This window comes from Anser anser (assembly GCF_964211835.1).
Source record: "Anser anser genome assembly, chromosome: Z".
Taxonomy (NCBI): Eukaryota; Metazoa; Chordata; class Aves; order Anseriformes; family Anatidae; genus Anser; species Anser anser.
The window spans coordinates 48,197,659-48,219,777 of NC_139723.1; the positions used below are offsets into that span (position 1 = coordinate 48,197,659).

At 35.0% G+C, this 22,119-nt stretch overlaps 1 protein-coding gene across 1 annotated transcript in view; it reads right to left on the reverse strand.

Moving 5' to 3' along the window:
• The window catches only part of TRPM3 (transient receptor potential cation channel subfamily M member 3), a 436,512-nt gene that overhangs the window by 128,251 nt on the left and 286,142 nt on the right, over positions 1-22,119 (reverse strand). Inside the window, exons 4-6 of the mRNA XM_083817139.1 lie at positions 15,230-15,443; positions 12,171-12,295; positions 3,438-3,609 (exon numbers count right to left, since the gene is read on the reverse strand). Of these exons, the coding sequence (XP_083673265.1) occupies positions 3,438-3,609; positions 12,171-12,295; positions 15,230-15,443 (511 nt within the window). The remainder of the gene's footprint in view (positions 1-3,437; positions 3,610-12,170; positions 12,296-15,229; positions 15,444-22,119) is intronic.

Sequence of the window (22,119 nt, forward strand, 5' to 3'; positions counted from 1 at the left end):
AACTTTGTAATTTTGAGAAAACTAGAGGCTCACCTCAGGGAACTGTTACTGAACTGTGGTAAAATCCTTTTTACTTGTGACAGCATGAAGGACCTGTCCTGAGCACTGAAGTGTCAAACTGACTTTTTTTTTTTTTTTTAATACTTGTTTTGGACAAAACAATGGCTAGGGAAGTGGTAAAAGTTGAAAAAGGTGCAAGGGAAACAGTATTCAATAAAATCTTTATTTTTCTCTAGTTATATTCTATAAATTCATATGTGTTTAAGGCAAGCTTTTTATTATTATTATTATTCTATAACAGTGACATTCATTCAGGAAATTAGATATTGCTGTATGACTTGGAGTGATGTCATATTAGGAAGAAAAAGGGTTTTAGAACTATCTGGCATACTTACTGGCCTGCTTTAATCTTAGGTTTTATAAGAAGAGAGACTGCTACTTTCTTAATGTATTTGAGAGGAATACAGTTTTCTGTATCTTTAATAGGTGAGCAGAAGCTTGAAGTTTCTCTTTGTGAATAGCATATGATCCCAAACATCTAGAAGAGCTATCACTGCTCTGAAAAAAGATACAGTTAAAGCAAAGTAAAGAAAATAAGAAGAAGTGACAAGGCTGGTTTGTAAAAGTCAGATAGGCTTAAAAATAAGAATAAAATCTGCTTTCAGTACTATTGTCCAGGGACAGGCTGTGAAATAAGAAGTTACAATCTGTCTATTTGTTCTCGTACCTGTCCCGGTTTTCAGTGCCCTATTTTTTTTGTTGTTATTTGTTTTGTTTCGTTTTGTTTTTCTGTGATTAACTAAAAACTGTATTTTCACAGCTCTTCAGTGAACAGAATTTTAACTCTGCCATATTTTTTTCCCCCAATCCACGTTTACTACTGGAAAATGGTAAACAAGGACACTCATGCACAACCCCATTCCTGTTCAGATAAAGATCCCTTTGCAGCAGTTCCCCTGCGCACAGAGGGCCAAAGACCTTCACTACTCTGCTAGGACTGAGGCATCAAAAAAAGGGCATCAAAAAGTGGCCATCTGTTTGGCTGACCCAGTAGGGCAGGTGGTCCTTCTCTCATCCATATGGTCACCTTCCTATTAACTACAGGCATGGCAGGACTAAGTCACCTTCTTTTAAAGCAGAAGAAAGCAAAACAAGTCTTAAAAAAAAAAATCCAGATCCTTACAGTGTTAGGTATTTTGTTTGCTGAAGTTATATTGTTACTCAGATCTGGAAACCATGGAAATTTTGGATGTCACTGGACGTAGGTGTAGAAATCTCACCAGCAACCTTCCCTCTCAGCAGTTCTATCACATTTCTGTCTTTGAAAGTGTTGTGAGAACCAAATATTTTTGTATTTGTCAAGGACACTGATTTGGGAGAAAGAAGTTAAATGATAGAGTGATTCTGTCACATGAGAAAAGGGGAAAGAAAATGATGATACATACTCCTGGGCACAGAAAGGCTGCAGAGAGAAACCAGAAAAGAGAAAATATATATATATATATATATTTTTTAGGTAGGTTTTTGATGAGGTCAGGCAAGCATATGACTTGAACTGCCAAAGTTCAAAGTTTCTTCCATCAGTCACATTTCAGCAGATAAAAGCTTTATATAAATCTGAATTAAGTAAAAACTCCAAAGAGATTTATTTTTTTTAATGTAAGGTTTTTCCTAAAACAAAATTTTGCTGTAAACTGCACATGCTGACATTTTTCTTTCGAGCATCCTCAAAATAATTACTATTTATGGCACAGTTTTCTATGGCTTTATCATATCATATATGCTATTTCATATATGATAGTCCATTTTCAAATATGACTTTGTGCTGGTCAGCCTAGGCTTAGAACACACTATCTACATCTGCTAAGGATACACATGAACACACCACTTAGAAGGCATACACACTTGTGTGTACAATACACACTATCTGAGAAAAAAACAATGTATACACTGATATCATAAAACATAAAAGCCTGGATTGCTCTCGTTTTGAGAGTAACTTGCAATCAACTGATTCACACACTGGTGTTGAAAGATCTAAGTATCAAAATATTTCAGTTTAAGCACAGACTATACTCACGATACAGAAAGATACAGATCATCTGATGCCTGAGTGAGTAGATGTATTTCCTAATCTCATCCCAATTTCAAGTGCCCAAATCACAAAAATATCAACCTTTCTGGTCTCAAAATTACATGCTTACAGAGCATCAGAAAGACTGTCTATGATTACTTTGTAAAATAAGTTCTGTTTTTATTCTTAAAGGTAGCTTATGGAGGTACAACGCTGAGGTTTTCTCAGTCGGGTTGGTGGTTGGACTTGATCTTGAAGGTCTTTACCAAACCAAATGGTTCCATGATTCTAAGACTGAAAAAACTCCTACCTGGCAACTTCCCAGTGGCAGATTTTTTCCCCCGAGTAGGTCTTAGGCTCAATTTACAGAACAGATCTTTTTCTCTTTTGATAGCACTAAGTTTCTAAAAACTAAATGATTGTAAATAGAAGCAAATACTACTAATAAAAAAAAAATATATTCAAAATATCAAAAAAGGTAATACACTCCCCACCTAGGTTAATCATCTGTAATAGTACAGAAATAATAATACCAATATTGAAATTTAATCTTTTATGCAAATGATATATTTTTCTCATTTTATGTAGAAAAGTGGGATATGCTTATAAAAGAAAAGATACAACTGTGAGAGAAGACATGAGGCTTCAGTCTGATCATGATATGGAATGTGGTATCTCAAATTGGTCATAAAAGAAGAAACCAAAGGACCACCTGGCCTTATATTCTGTTTCTGAATGTGGTTAATGACAGCTGCCTAGGACTAAGAAACATAGTGCAAACACAGAGTAATGCTTATGTGGAAACACTCTCTGCCTCTAAATGTTGCTGGCTCTGGAACTGTTTGAGTTGTGCAGTCATTTCTCCTGCAACTTTTCAATGTCGTACACATTTGTCATTTCATACACCTCTGTACATCCACAAATATTAGAACTTGCAAAGGCCTTGTCATGAAAAGCTCTCCGTTACTTTTGGTCACCCTTTTCTCTGCCCTTATTGATTCTACTGTCTTCATAATGAAATGAAGGGGACTGGAACTATATATAGCTTTAAGGAGATGGGGTACCAAAGATCTAAGTTGAACCACAAGAGCCTTGACAAAAATATAATTTGAAACTTGCCAGAAGCAAGTTCATATATCTTTTCATGCTTCATTCTCACCCACAGTACTCTGAAATCAAATTTTATTCACTTTGTTCACTATTATTTGCTTCTATTATCTCATGCTCATCACTTTAGATAGTAGAATTACTCCCCAGAATATACAGACCTTATTGCCTATTTAAAATTAGTTACTTTGATAGAATTGTAATTATAAAATAAAACGAGAAAAAAGAAAGAAAAAAAAAAGAAAATGTTACTCACTTGTATTTATCTTCTGAAGTGAAATGTGCTTTTCCAGCTGCCTACGGAGTTTCACTTCTGCTCCATATTTGCCAGTAGTGCCATTGTCAGCCAAAATGAAATGAGAATGCATACTGTTGAGCACTGTCAACTTACTCATGGGATTGGACATCGTCTGGTATGGTCGGACCACCTGCATTTTAGAGACAGAAGAAAAAATAGTACTAAACAGAAAAGACCATCTGAACTAAATCAGTTAAAGATAACATTTGACAATACAATAAAAATAGTCTGTAAATGACTATTGAAATATTGCATTTGAGCACTGCTTGCTTCCTTGTGCAAAATAAAAAATAACCTTAGCACTTAAACCAGTGTGGCGACCTTTTACAAACACTGACTCTTTAAATGCAGACATTGCTTGAAGATTCTTCCAGAGTTACATCAATGGCCATTGTTTCAATGACAAGTCCAGCTAATAATCTCCAAAGGTCTATGACACTACACACATGCAGTCTGTCTGTTGCTGTCTTTCAATAGTGTTGTCCTAACCCCTGTTCTCTTCTGATTTAACTCTTTGATTCTTCTTTGATAGCCTCCACAAGGACCAGGCCCCTGTTTTATCTCATTGAGAGCCACCAGCTCAGGAGGACCCCTATAGACACCCCAGCACAGGTGAATGCCACTCTTGGAGAGGTATAAACATGGTATAACACCACATTTGCAATTTTCTTGGAAAAAAAACTATTGGGTTATTCTTATTGCAGTACGAAGACAGTTACTTACATTGACAATAGCTTCAGAAAGTTTCCATTCACTGAAGAACTTGCTACACTCCTTTTGATTTGTTTTCATCAAGAGAAACTCTTTTGTAGACAAGCAGATTAAATTGCTGCAGAGCTGTTCCACTCATAGCCTCCACTCAGACCAAGCAAAGCACTGTGTCATATCTGGCTGTCAGCTACTTCAGTGGGTCTACATAAATAAGGCTGCACTGATGTGACAAAGGAATTGGTGTTGTGTTGGGGGATTCTGGCTGATAGTTCAAATACATATGATAGAAATATAGTTCCCTGCAGTGTTTACATATACATTTTCTTTTTGGAAAGACAAAACTGACAGTTTGTAAGATGAAGTCCTGGCTGAAGAAATGCTGAAGTGACTTGTTACAAAACAGCTGTGTTATGCTTCCTCTGCAAGAAATTTCCTTCACAGCTCTGGCATTGTACTTTTTGGAAATCTAACAAAAACTTGTCCTTTTTAATGCACAAAAATGTTTACTCTTGCATTTTGGCAGGACTGCTTGCACACAGAAATATGGTTACTAATTTGTTTCTAAAATTCTGTCCCTTTCTGTTATTCAGAAGAGTTCTTTAATTGATAAACATTATTTTTAATAAAAAAATAAATATATTTATAAATGTAAATATTTATAAATATTATGTGTTAGAATTTTTTTGGCCAGAGATCCCTATCTATTTATTTCACTTGTGAATTCTTGAAGCACTTTGGTCAACTCATCAATGGCAAGGAGAAACCCATGGACATCTGCTGCTGTTCTAAACTGTCCCACAAAGGGTACTCTGCAAGCTCTCTGTCCTGGAAAAGCGAGGAAATAGCTCTGAGAATGTGAGAGGGCAGATGGCCAACAGCAAGGCCATGCATTACACTGCAGGAACAGGTGATAGCTTTGGCTCATGTTTCTTTTTATACTATTTCTTTTCGAGTCCCATTCATAAAACATTTATTCTACAAGAGTATAGCTTAAAAGCTATCAGCATGCTGCTGGAACATGCTCATTAACTAGCTTCTACAGACACAGAACCATGTCTCTCTTGCTACCATCAGAAGGAGGTTCTTTCTCACACAATAAAATTCAAGCTAAAACTGTTACAATCTTGGCAACTGATACCTGTCTTCTCAGTATGGAAGGCACAGGACAGCAAGATCTGCAAGAAGAGGAATGACTTGTGTTGCCCATTCATTGTTCAATTACAAGAAAGAAAATCTGTTGCTGTGAATGTAGTTTTACAGAAGGGATGTGGTTTATCCCCAAGAGCCATATCTCAGGATTTTCTAAGGGTGACAGGTTGACCTACATTTCTAATAAGATGCAACACAAAAGACTCCACATATTGACATAGTAATTGGCATAGTAATGCTGCTTAAGAGCAGATTAGAAGGCTATGCTTTGGTTCCATGTCTGATGATTAACTACAAGGTGAACTATATTAATAAAATTTATAGACGTAAAAACAAGGATACAATTATTTTCAATCAAACTGCTCACAGCATGCACAGTTCAACAACAGAAAATCTTTTTTTCTTTTTTGTAATAAAGTTCACAAACTCCTATTGTGTATAAAAGATAAAAAAAGTCTTCAGGAAGGCAACAAAATCTTAGGTTTTGAGGCTATTTCCTTGAGGCATATTGCTTTACAACATCGCTCAGCAGATTTCAGGTTCTCACTCTTGCAGTTCCCATTCCTTTGTTCTTTTTAATCCTTTACATTTTAAAGGCAATTTAAAAGGTTGGAAAAAGTTTGACTTTAATTTCTTCTCATCCTCTTTCTGCACTGAGAAGAGCGAATAATTTTGACCCACTTTCTGAATTGAGAGAAGGAAATAATGTCCCGACAGCTTCCTTTACAGAGTCGAAATGAAGTATTTATGCACAATATAGCCCTTCTAAATAGGGGTTAATGAATGTGAAAGCAGAATGCTGTAGGGCAATATACATGCTGCACAGGGTGAGGGCTGGGTCCCTTGGGCTGTCAACAGGTGAGGAACTAGGCCAACTGCAATGGTTGCCCTTGAATTAAAAACACTGCTATGCTTGGTTTTCATTCCCCATTGTCGCATGAGATTCAGGATAGGGACAATACCTGAAAAGTCACTTGGGATATCTCAACATGGACAATAAGCAAAATTTAACGAGATAGGTGACAGAAGGAAGAACAGGTGCTGGATGCCCCGGGACAGGGGCATATCATTCATTGGCATTGACTGTCAAACTGATGCAGTGAGAGAGAGCCCAGATTGGGTGCTGTCCAGTACCACACCAACTAGCACATGCCTCCATCTCTCCCTATGTATGCTATCCAACACAAATCTGTGCAGTCTAGAAGAAGGCAAGGTATTTACAACTAACAACTAACTCAGTGCGTTCACTGTTACAGTGCAAAGAGAAAGAAAGATGTGTGCTTTTCTTCACAAAGACCTAGCTGCTGTTGTTCAAATTATACCTTATCTGAAGCCTCACTGTTCTGGGCAACACCAGGGAATAGATTAGTTCTTGGTTTAATTTAAAGGATCCTGGAAGCATCACGGTCTAACGCCTCTATAACATGCCTGTGCCCAGTTTTGCCTCAGGCATGGTTCTCAGATTGTAGTTTACAATGAGAGCTGAATTTCTCTTCCTTACAATTTTTCTTAGAGTAATTATTTCCTGGCCCAGACTAGGCATGGAAAAGGGGCTCCATTGCTTTGACACTGGAAAAAAATCATACTGAAATGAACTTGTGAATCATTTACGGCTATCTGTAATCTTCTTTTTCAGCAATTCAATTTAACTTCAAGCCATAATATATTTCTTTAAAGATAATTGCAAAATGTCTATCAAACGTAATTCAAAACTTGTAACAGCAAATCCTATGGCATAATGAATAATTAGTTGCCTGAGATTTGTAACTTCTCTTGCCATTCTGAAACTTTCAGAAAGCAGTTAAAGGAAAACATAATCTCTCACAATGTTAAACAAAGACATATGAAGGAGAAAAGGAAGTTGTCTCATGCTGTAAGCTAACATTATTATTCAGATGAACTAAGAAACAATGAAAAGAAAATATGGAGCTGATTTTGACAGTCTGAGGTATGTGTTGTTTGGTATGCACATACAACCAGGCAATATGAATGCTATACTTATACTAAGACTCACTGGTATGTATTTTAAAGAGTGTGGTTTAAAATGGTGAGCTCTGGCTACATGTCTATTATGCTTGACAGCTGTGTGATTTTTCTTTTCATATATGTAAGGAAATAAAAATTCTTAAGGAGACAGCAATTCTTAAATTAACACTTTTAACACTTTTTTTTTTTCTGGTTTAGATAACCTTTGATGATCTCAAGGATGTTGGTGGTATTCTGAAAACAAAGGGCAGTTAGTTCTGACAGAGTGGTACTCAGATGAAGTTATTTATAATGAAGGGTTTACAGATAAGATCAGTGAGAAAGGAATAGAACTTGCTGTGTTGGTGAAAAAAAGCCTCCGTCAATCTGACTGTAATAAATAGTAAACAATCCCAGGGCTGTAAGCTTTTCTCATTAGACATGTTTTCTACACCCCCAGTTTACTTGTTCTATAACTAGAGATGTATCTGACCCATGCCCAATGTTATAGAAATAAATTACTCTCTATGTTGTATATCAGGCCTGACACCAAATTTCAGCATAATGTTCATCTTACTGAAAAAGTATTGTTTCATAAAGTAATCAAGTTGTTAATTATTAAAAAAAATAAATTGTACTACAATATGGAAGGACCCAACCTTCCCTGAATAAGTTGGCTAGTCAGTTATTGTGCCAGTGATTTTGAGAGGTTCATACTAGTGCCTGTTCCATGAAAGTCTGACTTAAAACAACTTCACTTGTGACCCTGACACCCCAGGCGCATACAACCTTCCAGTGTCTAAATATCCTCCCTCTTCCACTATACAAATCAATACTGAAAAAATGGAAGATATAACTAAGAAAATAGAACAGGTCTGCAGTGTTCTGCTCTGAGTACTATTTGAACATCCTAGACAAAACTTTGGTGATGACATACTTTAACATCCAACTACAGTTATGAAATCCAGCAACTGCACCGAGATAAAAAAATGGTTACTCTGAAACTGCAGTTTCTAATAAATCAAAAGTATTTTTCTAGACACAGACTACGAAAACCAGCTTTTTGTTGTTGTTGTTTTCAACAAAACAAATATTTAAATTTTTATTCAACTTTTGTTTAATCTAATGTAAATCTAGGGTTTATATTAAAAGAAACAACTTTTTCTCCTCATTTTTGTGATTTTAGCTCTATGGGAGAGTAGGTTTCAAGTAGCAGTATACTCACCTCTTAAATATTATTATTATTATTTTTTTCTTCTTCTGAATGTTCTGAACAGTACAAAAGAGAAAGAGAAAAAGAGCAGGCATCTGTTCTTGAACATAAGTGAAGTCCGTAAAGAACATTTACAATTGGAAATGGTTTTGTCTCAAGTATTTGAACGCTAAAGCGTAAAAAAGATAATTCTGGGACACAGAGTACATGCAAAGGGTTAGTGTATACTATATACATACACAGTAGTAATTATTAGGTTGATATATATATATATAGGTTGATATATAGGTTGATATATATATATATGTAGCAGTATTTTTCTTTCTGATAGTACTTTTTGCTTACGTACTTTTTGCTTACATGCAGTACGTCTGTTTAGTTATGTTACAAGTCTGCAGAGAAGACTTTTATTTTCTATGTGTGTTCTGCTGTACTAAGTGATTTAAGCTGACCTCTGTTGCTTCCCCTTCACTGGTTAGAGCTTTTGATAAAATAGAAAGTATTCCACTTTCTCCAAAATTTCAGTTGAGCTTCATTTTTTCTATACGCTAGCTGCTGAATGTAAGTCAGAGATTAATGAAGTAATATGGGGAAACAGTGTAACCCATGACTGTAATCGTACTCTAAGTAAGACAAATAAGAAACAAGAAATTATTAGAGAATTTAGGAATTTCTTCTTACGTCAATCTGCTGGATCCACATGTTATTTTTATAGTGGGCATGGAAAAGTGTGCGACATATTTTGCAGTGCACAGGATTTTTGGAGTGGAACAACACAGGAGGTCACTTTTAGTTTCAATGAATTTAATAAGAAAAAGTGTTTTGGCTATTGTTTTTAAAACTTTACTAAACCAATGCTTTCTACTTAAGTTAGTAGGTCACATACTACAGCATTACTACTGATCAGTGACACACCATGCTGAAGATGTCCATTTCTTCATTATGTCACACAATAAAAGGATATTTTGATTTAACTCTAAAACACCCACTTCTGTGGACTGAAAATGAGATATCTTTTGGTGATTTCACTGAGCATAGGCAAAGCACTAAAATCAGTGCTCTACTTCTAATCCAGACACTGTTTCTCTGTGTATAAGGAGAAACATGGCTGTGATATAAATATTCTACAAGACTGAGCAAGCCACCTTTCTCAGTTTTTCTAACAGAAAACTGGAAATAAGACAACTGACTACCTTTCCCTCATGTGCTTTGGTTTTAAATTAAAATTTAAGTTTGTTAAGATCAGCACTATTTTCTACTGTATTGCTTTTACCATACTGGAGTAAGACTAGTCTCCTCAGGGACCTTTAACCATCACAACAACAAACAGCAGAACAACAGTAATATGTTGCTTAATTTACTTGGACACTTCTGTTCAAGGGTCTGAGGAAAGCCCTTGGGCTTCCCAAGCTGATTTGATTGGTAGATGTAATAAAACTTCTCAGCTATGACTTCAAAGATGACAAGAGCTGGAATGCTAGCAGAGGTATAGCTCTGCTGAGCAAGCCCAGTATGCCATGAAGCGAAAAGAGGAAGCATGCACTGGGTGATCTGAAAAGGCTATAATAATGTCCTCCCCGCCCCCACAAATATTCCATGACTAAGAAAACTTTCTATATCTGATGCTGCTCTAAGCTGTGAGGGGATGTTTTGACAACTCTTCAGTTTTGATTATAATTTAACTAGACATAGTGCATAGAAACATAAAACCATGTTGATGCTGGATTTCAACAGGCCTTTTACTATTGGTTGACATTTCTTTCCCTACATAATCCTTTGTGCCTTGTGTTTCTTGCTTAATGGCAGTTCATTTTACATTCATATGGTTTTATTTATATTTCCTTTTCTTGGTTCATTTCACAGCATTCACCTCTAATGAGCCAGTCAATATAGTGCACTTAGATGTTCACAGAATCATAGAATCATTCAGGTTGGAAAAGACCTCAAAGATCATCTAGTTCAACCTTTAACATAACACTAAACTCTACCACTAAACCATCTACCAAGTTCTAATTTAGTTAGGCTGCCCTCGGCAGCCAATTCCAATGCCACACAACTCTTTCCGTAAAGAAATTTCTCCTAATATCCAACATAATATTTCAGAAACCTTCCTCACCAAATGTTTCAAAAGAAACTGCATGCACTGGACAAAAGGGAAAGTCCTTTTATGGTAAGAAGGTTATTTTTTTGCAACAATCAGAGTACTGTTCCATTTGGCTGGAACAGCTGGGAAGTCAACTTCTTTCTTCAACTTTTTCATAAAAGAAGGCTACAGAACACCCTTAAAAGTGGTTACTTTTGGGAACTGAGGTATGTAGCTTCCCAAAAGTGGAAATATCTAATGGAGGAATAAAAATGTCCTAGAATTCAGGACCAATCTGATGTTCTTATTTGACTAATTCCTTCTTGCAATGCTTCCAGAAGAACTCCATTCATAGTCAGTAAATTGCTTACTTGAAATCGATGTGTACATTAACCTTATATTTCTTTAACAAGATGCAGCTTATCTTTTTGATTAACAATTTCTGCCTTTTGCATTATACCTCAGAAGAATTTATAAGTGACTCTATATTACTTCTGCAGAACCCTATTCTGCTTGCATTTGTATATATTGATAGCCTTATTATACAAGCACTGGTGGTACTGGAGACTATAAACCTATGTTAATAAAAATTCCCCTTAATAACCGTGCTTTGATAGTGAACTGCAATGAAACCCAACTGGATCAATTTCTTCACATTCATTGTAGTTCCTTTGGACTTAACCAGTAATTGAATCTTCTTCCCCTCCCCAACTTGTTAATGGACAAATATACCAAGAAGAATGAGTTATATTGATTTAGAAAAGAAAATTATCATTATGAAGAACATTATGAAGAATATGTGCATGCACTGTATTACTTCTTCACTCATACTTATTTCCAGGTACAAAGTTTTAGAGTGAACCAGAGGTGAGGCAGAAAGAAACTCAGAAAATCTTCAACTAGCCAGTGTAAAACAAATAAAAAAAAATAAAAAATATAAAATCATCTATTTCAAATCAAGTGGGTTAAAGTTTCTGAGTGAGAGTATGGATTTAAAAGAGAAGGATGATGTGAAGGACTGTAAGAAATACCAGCTCTGCCTATTAGAAGATGACTGGCATAATGACTCTGTGAGGTCTGATCTCATGGCCTATATTTATAAGTCTTTTCCCAGTTGCACTAATAAGAAGGAATAGGATGGAATATGCTATACAGGGAACTGTCTATAATTATGAATTTAATCAATCCATCATAGTGTTGTTGCAAAGTGTATCAGAATTCAAGCTTTCCAATCAGATTTTGCTTAGGCAATCTTCAGAGTGCATAATGATGTAAGGATGGCGCTTTAGTATATTTGTTAGAATAACATTTAATGAAATTATATATATTTTTTAGAATATATATATATATATTCTAGAAGGTAATGCAAATTCCCATTTCTTGACTTGCTTCTGTTCTTGTTGCTATATCAAAACTGTTATCAACTATAATGGCAAATCTATGTATGCATTGATTTTTTGCTGCAGACAATAATTCTGTAAGGAATTGTTAAGTGCAGGATGAAGAGAAAAAGAAAATAACTGGAATATTTATATACATTGGAGGTAATCTATGTCCATATAGGGCTTACATCTTTGCCAATCAGGTCCTCCTGATTTTCAACAATCCCCCAGGGAGCTATGCCAATGGTGCATATCTTCCCTCGAGATTTTGAGGCATGATCTTTCAGTGCATCTCCAACATGGCGAATGACCCCTGAAAAAAAAAAAAAAAAAAGAAGCATAAAATACACATTTAAAATTACCTTACCTTTTATTGTTATTGTTATTATTATTATTATTATTATTATTACTATTATTATTATTATTATGGTATGGATGCAATATAGATTCCCTTTTTTAGGGAACTCCTATACAATTAATGCAAGCAACTTAACACTTGCAATTAAGTAAAGATATGAATATTTTCCTGATCTACAAAATTATTAAATGAAGTAGCAGGAAAACAAACAAACAAAAAAAAACCAACACAGGCCATAATAATAATAATAATCAAATAAATATTGATAGCTTACTGCAACATCAATCACACAACAATCTGTGCTTGTGTTCACACATGCACACAAGTAGACATATGGTATATGTATCCTTCCTAAGCATAGGAACAAGTACAGGAAAGAGAAAAATAAGTTTCTTTGTATCTGAATGAAGGATGGAAATATGAAAAAAATAATTTCACTACTCTGTGCTGAACTATTCAGTCATTCTTTCCAACCAAACTGCCACCTGAGGATCAGCATGAAAATAGAAATTAGTATAGAGAGAATGAGTGCTTCCCAGCTCTCTTCCCTGTACTTTCTGGTATTGCTGCTTATATGCTTTAGACCAGAAAATAATTTTTGATCTGGGCATCAATAATATATATTTCTTTATGTGACTGCACTGAAGCAGACCTGTGGATTTGCTGTGGATGTTTTCTGTTATTTGGTTTCTCTGTTTGCCTCTTGTTCTGATTCCACAAATTTCAAAATGACTGGATAGGCATTGTAACAGTCACATAACAGGTACAATTTTAGCCATATATTACCCTCACTTTAAATCAGCCATGTAAGAATGAAAGAAAGCTTTTAAGTTCTTGTGTCTAATTTCCTTCCTGTGGCACAAAAGGAAAAATAAACACCCTATACCCATGTAAAAATCAGGTATTATTTTTTAAATTGTAACCAATCAATCCACATGATTTGGAAAAGAAAATTTAGCTAGACTACAAAAAAAAAAAAAATCCAGATAATTAGGATAATCAACTTTCAGTATAGCTTAAATATTCAGAAAAAAACTTGTTTATTCAACTGTTATGCTTATAATTAAGTATGTACCATGCCTGTCACATCACTGCTTCACAATTCCACAGAAGCATTTCAGGATTTTTCAATTATACATTTTTTTAAGAGAAATATTATGTAAAAATTCATCATGAACAGAACTAACTAGACACAGAAATTCTAAGTTTTTACAAGTTCACATAGAGATTAAACACTGAATTTTCACCTAAACAATTTGAAAACCTAGCTTTGAGGCAACGAGATGTTTTGTTACACAATTCAAAAGGAGCAATGAAAGGTAGCTGATAATGCAGAACAGCTTCTGAAGTTACACGTGTTTATAATAACACACAGCAACATGAATTCAATTGTTTAGACTAGGTCACTTTTGATTACAGGAAAAAAAAATCCTTTTCAACAATAATTATATTCATTTTTCTGCTTTGTTCATTCTGTTTTGGCATTCACAACTATGATGTTTTGAAAAATCGTATGATGTAGTCATCCATTTGCCAAATGCAAATATTATATTTGGTTGTCATCTACAAAATGTCTGTAGTCTGATTTCCAGAGCCTTTGTGGTGTTTACACTGTAGCGAGTGTACAACATCTACAGTTTTCTAATATGTTTTTATCTTAATTTTTATTTGTCTTTACCTTTGTCATTACAACAGTATCTGCCAACAAGTCCAATTATTATCACCACAGAACAGAGGTCAATATTTAACCTAATTTTCTTCCTTATTCATGGGGAACATGATACATGTGTGTATCTATTTATTTATCTAACAGTCCAGAATTTATGTCTCTTCTTTGCTATTTATATTGCTTCTGTGAATATTGTTTTAAATTTGATATGTCCTGGAAACTAAAAAGCCCAAGACTCCTGTTAAGCATTCATATTTAAATACATACGAGTTGATCCACAGCACACTAAATGTATGACAGAGTGATTATAATATTTTCCACAGACAGTAAGAGGATGCACTCTTTGAAATTACTAAAGCAATAAGTTATAGTGTTGTTACTGCCATAAATGGGAATGACAAGAATTGACAAGTATGTGTCCTGTCTCAAAACTTTTTACATTTATCTTTAGCAGAACTCTTTGATTTTCCCTTGACTCTTTCCTTCTTTCTGCCTCCTTCAGGGAAGGTAATTGGGAAGCTTATTCCCATTTTTTTTTTTTCATCTAGGGAATTACATTTTATAGTTTATTCCCAAAACCTACATGCTGTCTCCCAGCAGAGCAGGGCCAGCTGCTGTATTGGGTTCATAGACGGCCCAGATGGTATGTTACAGATGTTCTCAACTTTGAATACAAATGGCAATATTATCTCTCTTGCTCCAGGGGTAATAGGAAAAAGTAGGTCAAGCTGTCTGCCAGAAAGGAAAAAGTGATACTTATTCACCATAATGTTTTCTATCACATCCATAAAACAGAACTTTTTTCCTTTCACACTTCAGATGGTCTTATAAGAGAAAATAAAAGGTCTTTTCTGAATGAAAGTGTTTTCCATTTTATGCAATAAGTGTTTGGCTTCTTGGGTTTCTGGTTAGTAGTCCTTCCCTGTAGCTGACTGTTGATTTTATAAAGTCTTCACTGGCAATGTACTAATATAATTGCCTCACAGGAGGCCTTATTTTCAGCTTCCCAGTGTACTTTTCATGCTTTAGTGAACCTTTTATTCCCTGGTAGCTGCCAGAGTGGTATGAACTTGCCATTTTCTTGTTTACACTTAGTACAGCTAGCAGTAATAAAATAAAACATGCAATATTTTCCTGATCTGATCAGGCCTAAATTTTTTCTGTCAAAATGATGAAATCTCCTAGTCACCACTGTGCTTTCATTTCAATGTTGCTGTTACCTGTGTTTACTCCTCCAGTGAATATCCATGCTCCGGTTGTCATAGCAGCCTTAATGAGGCCTTTCCCAAAGACTTGCTTGAGTTTTGGCTGAAGTTCAAAATTCTGAAGGCCCCCATGCACAGAGATGAGAAGTTTAGGGAGCTCAAGCTGCCACTCTTTGGTCATCAGGTGCAGAAGAAGGTCAGGCTTTGTGTCAAAAGACACACGTACATACTGCAGAAATAGGGGCAACAGTAAAGAAAAAAGGATTGGTTATACTCAGAGATGTCTAATGCATATCACCTACGCCCAACAGATTACAGAAAAAAGGCAACTTTCATAACAAAAACATTAATTAACTGGTAAGTTGGTGATTTCTAAAAATGTAGAAAACTAGGCAACTATGTTTAGTGGAACACTTGCAGTTTAGAGACTGGATGATTTTCCTGCATAAATACAAAATTAAGAAATTAAGTCATTGTTTCAATATTCACAGCAATGTTTGATAGGTATTTTTATTTAATTTAAGGATGCAGAATCTTGAGTAAAAGTTTAAAGGGTCCACCAAAAACAACCCAGGTAGTCAGAGTCACAATTGTGCATTTGCTTGTCTTATATTAAAATTAACAAAACCAAACACTCCAAAGGTAGTTAAGAACAGAAACATGTTTAGTTCTTCAAACACGCATGTGTTTAAACCGAGCAAGACTACTAAAGAGGTACTTTTCAAATGAAAGAATGAATGAATTAGACTTACAGACTAATTTGTACAGAATCATGAATTTGCATAATAAAGTGCAGGCACCTAAAATGATTTTGAAACACATTGATACGTTTCCAGTTCTCAGCTCTTCTCTGGTATGTCTGCAGCATTTTGTCTCAGGGGAGAACCTGTCCACCTGTGTGCATTCTCCAAGGTAGGAACTGCCTTCAAATTTTCTACAGCCCCACTATATCACACACATGCCTGTCTCTTCCGGATAAGCCATTCTGTATGGAGCTTTTCTCAGTCTTTCTATTGATGGTATTTGAATTGTTTCACAGTACCAGTGCCAGGGCAGATGCTTTTTTTTTGAATTCCAGCTGCACAGTATAAAAGGGTCAAAAAGAGGATAAAAATCCTCTCTATAGCTTGTCAAATATGGAAGGACCACCGTAATCAAATAAAATGGGTTATTGAAAGCTACCCATCTACCAAATTTATGACTGAACCAATGCATATAGTGTTATTTTAAGTTGTCAGCATAGCCATCAGTTATATAACACTGGCACCTTTGCTTTCAGCTAGAAGAATGACCAGTTCTACCTTATTCATTGCAACATGACAGGTAATATAATATCCACATACATAATGTAATCATTTTGTCCCTTGTTAACGTCTAATCAGTATTTATCACCGTAAGATTGTTCTGCTTTAGTAAATAATATGACTGTTAGATGGACTCCTTTATAGTTGACTAAGAAATAAGGCATTGAGTTTTTCCAGAAAAAATTGCTAATAGCTAGGTTTCTTTGCAGGAATGAGTTGTCAAAAACAGGACAACCATTCTCAGCATTTCTGGAAATAGAAGACTATTCTGGCAACCCATCAGAGGAAAGCAAGATGAACATAGACAAATAGAGATGAGCAAGAACTTGTGAATCTTCCTTTGCTCCAGTACATCAGTATTGTTCCCTTTATCTGCCATGCAAATTCTTAACAACTAACGGATGAAGAGAATACAGTACTCATATGTGGCAATAGTGCACGGTACCTTTGAGCTTCTATACATAAACTATGTTATCAGCAGCTACCCATTCAATTACTTGCATGAGAGTTAAGAAAAACCTTTCTTGGTACCCGATTCCACTGACCAGATGGTGAAGTTAATAATTTTTATTAGGATTCAAGGGCTGTTGAATTTTTAACAGACCAGTGTTAGAAGAATAATTCTTATTCCCTTTGCTCTGGACCTAGGGAGAACTGAGGCTACAAAGTGCTACTGCTTGTTACACTTTGTTAATATAGAGACATCATCCTTTAGGGACCTATACAAATGCTATGCTGGTCTAAGTATGGAGATTATGTTTTAGTATCCTTGCCACCTTACACTGTTTGTAGCAAAGATAGACTATGAGCTTTAAGCAGATTACAGAAAGTGAATTCATATCAGTAATGGCCATACAAATTTTTCTAAAGCAGGATACACAACATCATTCTGGCTTGTACTAAAATGAAGGCACGAATAGCTTCAGATATGTATTGTATAATCTTTAGTATCTTTTTATCCACCAGAACATGTGACTCTGTTGTCCGTCTTTAGTCTATGTATTAATTGGTAAAAAAATCTCTTTCATTCCTTATGCACAAAGACCTCTGAGTTTCAATAAACATAAACCTATGTTGAATCATATATTAGAAATATTTTCTTGTATTTATTTGAAATTTAGACATATTTTATTACAAGTGACTGCTTGTTCTTTGTAATGCAGGTAAAACTCAATATTGATGATAATAATTTATTTATTTATAAAGAGGAAATTTAAGCAAAAGTGAATCGGAACGTTTTTTCATGTAAATTTAAATTTACATCATCATTGATGAACTTTACTGTTTTAGAATCTTTTGAGAAGGGTGATGGCACCTAAAATGATGATTTTACATCTGTGCAGAGACCTTAGTTTTAGCTTTTACAGAGGGCATTTTCATTTTGGCATGCTTTGGATTGATCTTTTGCTATTTACATAACATGTTAACTAGTAAGAACAAGAATTTTATTTATTTATTTATTTCTGCCATCATTTTCAAAGCATTGATTAAATTATTAATGAACACTTTTAAAGTAATTTTGTCCAAATTAAAAATTCGGTCTTGTAGCAGAATATTCAACTTTTGCAGTTTGTGTTTAGAAACTTAATAAGTATTTCTGCCATTCTTTAATTCTTTTGCTATAGCCTCCAGAGGCAGATTTAAAACTTAAATGTAAACATAAGCTGAGCCTGGTGTATCCATCTATCAGCTGTAGAAATGACCACTTCTAATGGCAAATAATTTAATCTCTCCTTTATGGGAATGGTGTATGGACAGGATGCAATAATTCAGTTGTAGCCAGCAAGACAGGAAAAAGAAGTACAGTTTTGAACCAGAAAACATGCTGGCAGATTTGACTGACTTCAGCATAAGACCGTAAGATGAAAGATCATCAAATTTATCATGCCCACTTGATCCCTAAACTAGTACAAAGGCTATCAGCAAGGGTGCCATTTGATGCCAATACTTATTTCAATGTTTTTATCAAATGTTTTCCTAAAACATAACTGTGTTTATCACCAGTCAAACAGCCAGATATTGCAGGCTGGACTCCCATGCCCTAGGGGAGAAGTCAAAGTTACTGAGTGGTAAAAATACTGCTCTGTTGGTCAAGCACAGCTATCTTACGAAAGATATGGTGTATGACAGCAGATGACAGCATAAATATATAAAGGAGAAAGATTCAGAATAGAGGTCCATTTTGTTGTATTTCTTCAAATAAAATCTCTTCGGATAATATTTTGTGATCTGGAAGACATTTTAACATTGCTCCTTCAGTTCTCTTTGATGCAAGCAAAGACTGGGTGAATATTTAACCTACCTCAAATAAGAATTCAGAGCTGCAGATAGTCCTTCAAGCTAAAGATTCGTCCCTCAAAGTGTGATCTTCATATAAAACAGGCTTGATCTAATTCCCACTATATTCAAGAGTAAAATTGTAACTTAGACTGAAACAAGACTGGTTCCTTAAAAGTTAATATTCTCAACAGCTGAAGGCTCCATCTAAGTTCTGCTTAAGCAGCCAGTGGAAAAGCTGTCATTGACTTACAGGTTCTTTAACTAGATGTCTTTCTGTGTTATTTTCCCTTTTTCTTCATGTAGGACACCATATTTGAGCCTTGTAAAAATCCTTTGAATATTAATTTATTATAACAAAAACAATGCTTGCTGCCATTTCCATGATTTATGTGAGTTAAAGTATTACCTCTACATTTTCTCTCTTAGAAACACTAATGGATTTTAAAAAGTTTTTAACACAGTTTTGACAGAAATGAATAAATTTTAAAAGCAAAAATATACATTTGTGTGCTTGACTTCAATATCATGAGTAATTATAATATTTAAAAAAAACAAATATTGGGAAGTCTATGTAAGAAACAGTATATGTACTTTGGAATTCTATTGATGTGTTTTTATGATTCCATGCCACAGAAGAAACATTAAGCCAAAAATACTGTAATAAATGTTATTTCTCCTACATCTTCCTAAAGATATGTTAGCTTCTTATTGTGCACATTAAATGTATTGTTAGAATGTATTTGATTAGGAAGAAGTTATTAAAAAATAGAACAAAAGTGTTTAATTCATTAAAGTTCCTAAAAAAGCCTGGCTAACCTTGAAAAACCATGATCAAAGTATATTTCAGTTCAGTGAAAAGTAGTCCTTAAAAAGAGACTGATAGGGAATCTAAACACACCAATTAATGAAATAACATTATGTCATTTATTTTATTTTATATTTTATTTTATATATTATTTTATTTTATTTTATATTTTATTTTATTTTTACTACCATCTGTTATGGAGAAGCAGATGTTAAATTTTAAAAATTGGTTTAGTTTGGTCATAAATTTGGTGCAAAATACATCACAGCAAGATTGCCTTAAGCAGTGTACTAATCCCTCTGTTTTGAAATCATTCAGATTATTGCTTGTAATTAGAATGGAATCCGTCACATTAGTTTAGTAATTGCTCTCAGAGTCAGGGTAATAAATTCCCAGTATATAGTTAGATGAATTCATGCATATCATTTCTTCAATACTAAACATGAAATGATATAAGTAGATTGTTTTATTAATCCTTTTTTTTTTTTAATTCACTGATTGATTGCAAAAACTATTGAAGAAGTTTCTGTATCTTCACATCTTTCTCTGTTCTCAGCTGTAAATAAAGAGAATTTCTTTCAGATGCCAAAACTGACAATCTATCATAAAAACAAACAAACAAACAAAAACAAAACAAAAATGCAATGTAAACATGAATAGCAAAATTGTTAAATGTGTTTCTTACACATGAGATGACACAATAGGATGAGCCACTTGTAAAGAAAATATGAGATTGATAGAGATCTAAAAAACCACAAAGTTGTTGCAGGATCAACTGTAGTTTCACAAAGACTGAAAGAAAGAGCTCTTTAGTAACTGACGTCATTTACAAATCTAATCTCTGCTATATGTTTCTGCATAATCTGTTGTACAATCTGATCAAATTATTAAGTACCTTAGAGTAGTCTCACTGAAGAAAATTTAACAACTCAATTGTATTGGCAAAATTCATACCACTTGAGAACTGTTATTCTATTTGACTGCAGAATTCAAATTAATGGCACAGATAATTCTACTGGCAATACATATACCTAAATGTTCTTTACTTTACTGTTTTGTTCCAATCCCCGTTTACTGTTAAATTTCTTTCTCTCCCCTTCTCCCCCTCCCCCCTCCCCCCCCCCCCCTTCCCCCCAACTAAACCATTTTTAATATTCTGGTGGCAACAGATGTAATATTATATCACTGCATTTGTAACTTGCAAGTAATGCAAGGTATATGTATATTTACCATCAAATTAATATATGTATTAATAAAATCCAGTTCTGTTACTATCAGTGGACAAAATCATTATCTGTCAGTCTTATACATACTAATCTGTTCCATGATTTTACAGGTACTAGTTTCCCCATTATAAATCTGAGGTTTAAGTTGTTTCTGTTAATAAATATCATCTCTTGACACGCAAATTCATGAAGCATTCCATATTATTTTGAGCAGCCCTGCCGAGAGGAGTTTTGGTTGATAGCAGGCTGAATATGAGCCTGTAGTGTGCCCTGGCAGCCAGGAGGGCCAACTGTATTCAATTGGGTTCATCAAGCACGGCATTGCTAATTGGTTGAGGGAAGTGATTGTCCCACTCTACTCTGTGCTGGTGTGGTCTCACCTCAACTACTGTGTGCAATTCTGGGCACCACAGTACAAAAAGGATGTGAAACTGTTGGAGAGTGTCCAAAGGACGGCTACGAAGATGGTGAAGGGCCTAGAGGAGAAGACGTATGAGGAGCGGCTGAGGTCACTGGGCGTGTTCAGCCTGGAGAAGAGGAGGCTGAGGGGCGACGTCTACAGCTTCCTAATGAGAAGGAGTGGAGGGAATCAGTCACATATCTTAATAATTGCTCTCAGAGTCAGGGTAATCTGACAGAGTCAGAGAGGGGCAGGCACTGATCTATTCTCTTTATTGACCAGCGATAGAACTGTGTCAGGTTGTGATAGGGGAGGTTCAGGCTGGATATCAGGAAGAAATTCTTCACCAAGAGGGTTGTCATGCACTGGAACAGACTCCCCAGGGATGTCATCATGGCATCAAGCCTGTTGGAGTTTAAGAAGCATTTGGACTCTGCTCTTAGTTATATGGTCTGAATTTTTGGGTAAACCTGTGTGGAGCCAGGAGCTGGACTCAATGATCCTTATGGGTCCCTTCCAACTCAGGATATTCTATGATTCTCATTCCTTGTAGCCTTGATTCAGATTACTAAATTTGCTGTTTACATATAACAAGATAATGCTTTTGTGTTTACCATGCTTAAAAAATTTCAAGTACAGGCATCCATTTCAGGAAACAGAGTAAAGTATAGGTGATAAATTTTATACCAAATTCTTCCCCCAAGTCTTTGTTTGATTTCTGTTATCTCGCCAAATTTTACACATTTATAAGATTATTCTTTTAGGCAATAGGAATAACATTAATTTACCATAAGTGTCAGGAAAAAGTCAGGTTGTATGCTATAGTTGTATTTGATATCTAGTAGTTAGAAAATAAATATGTAGTTCATTTTTAGAAAAGAACAAACATC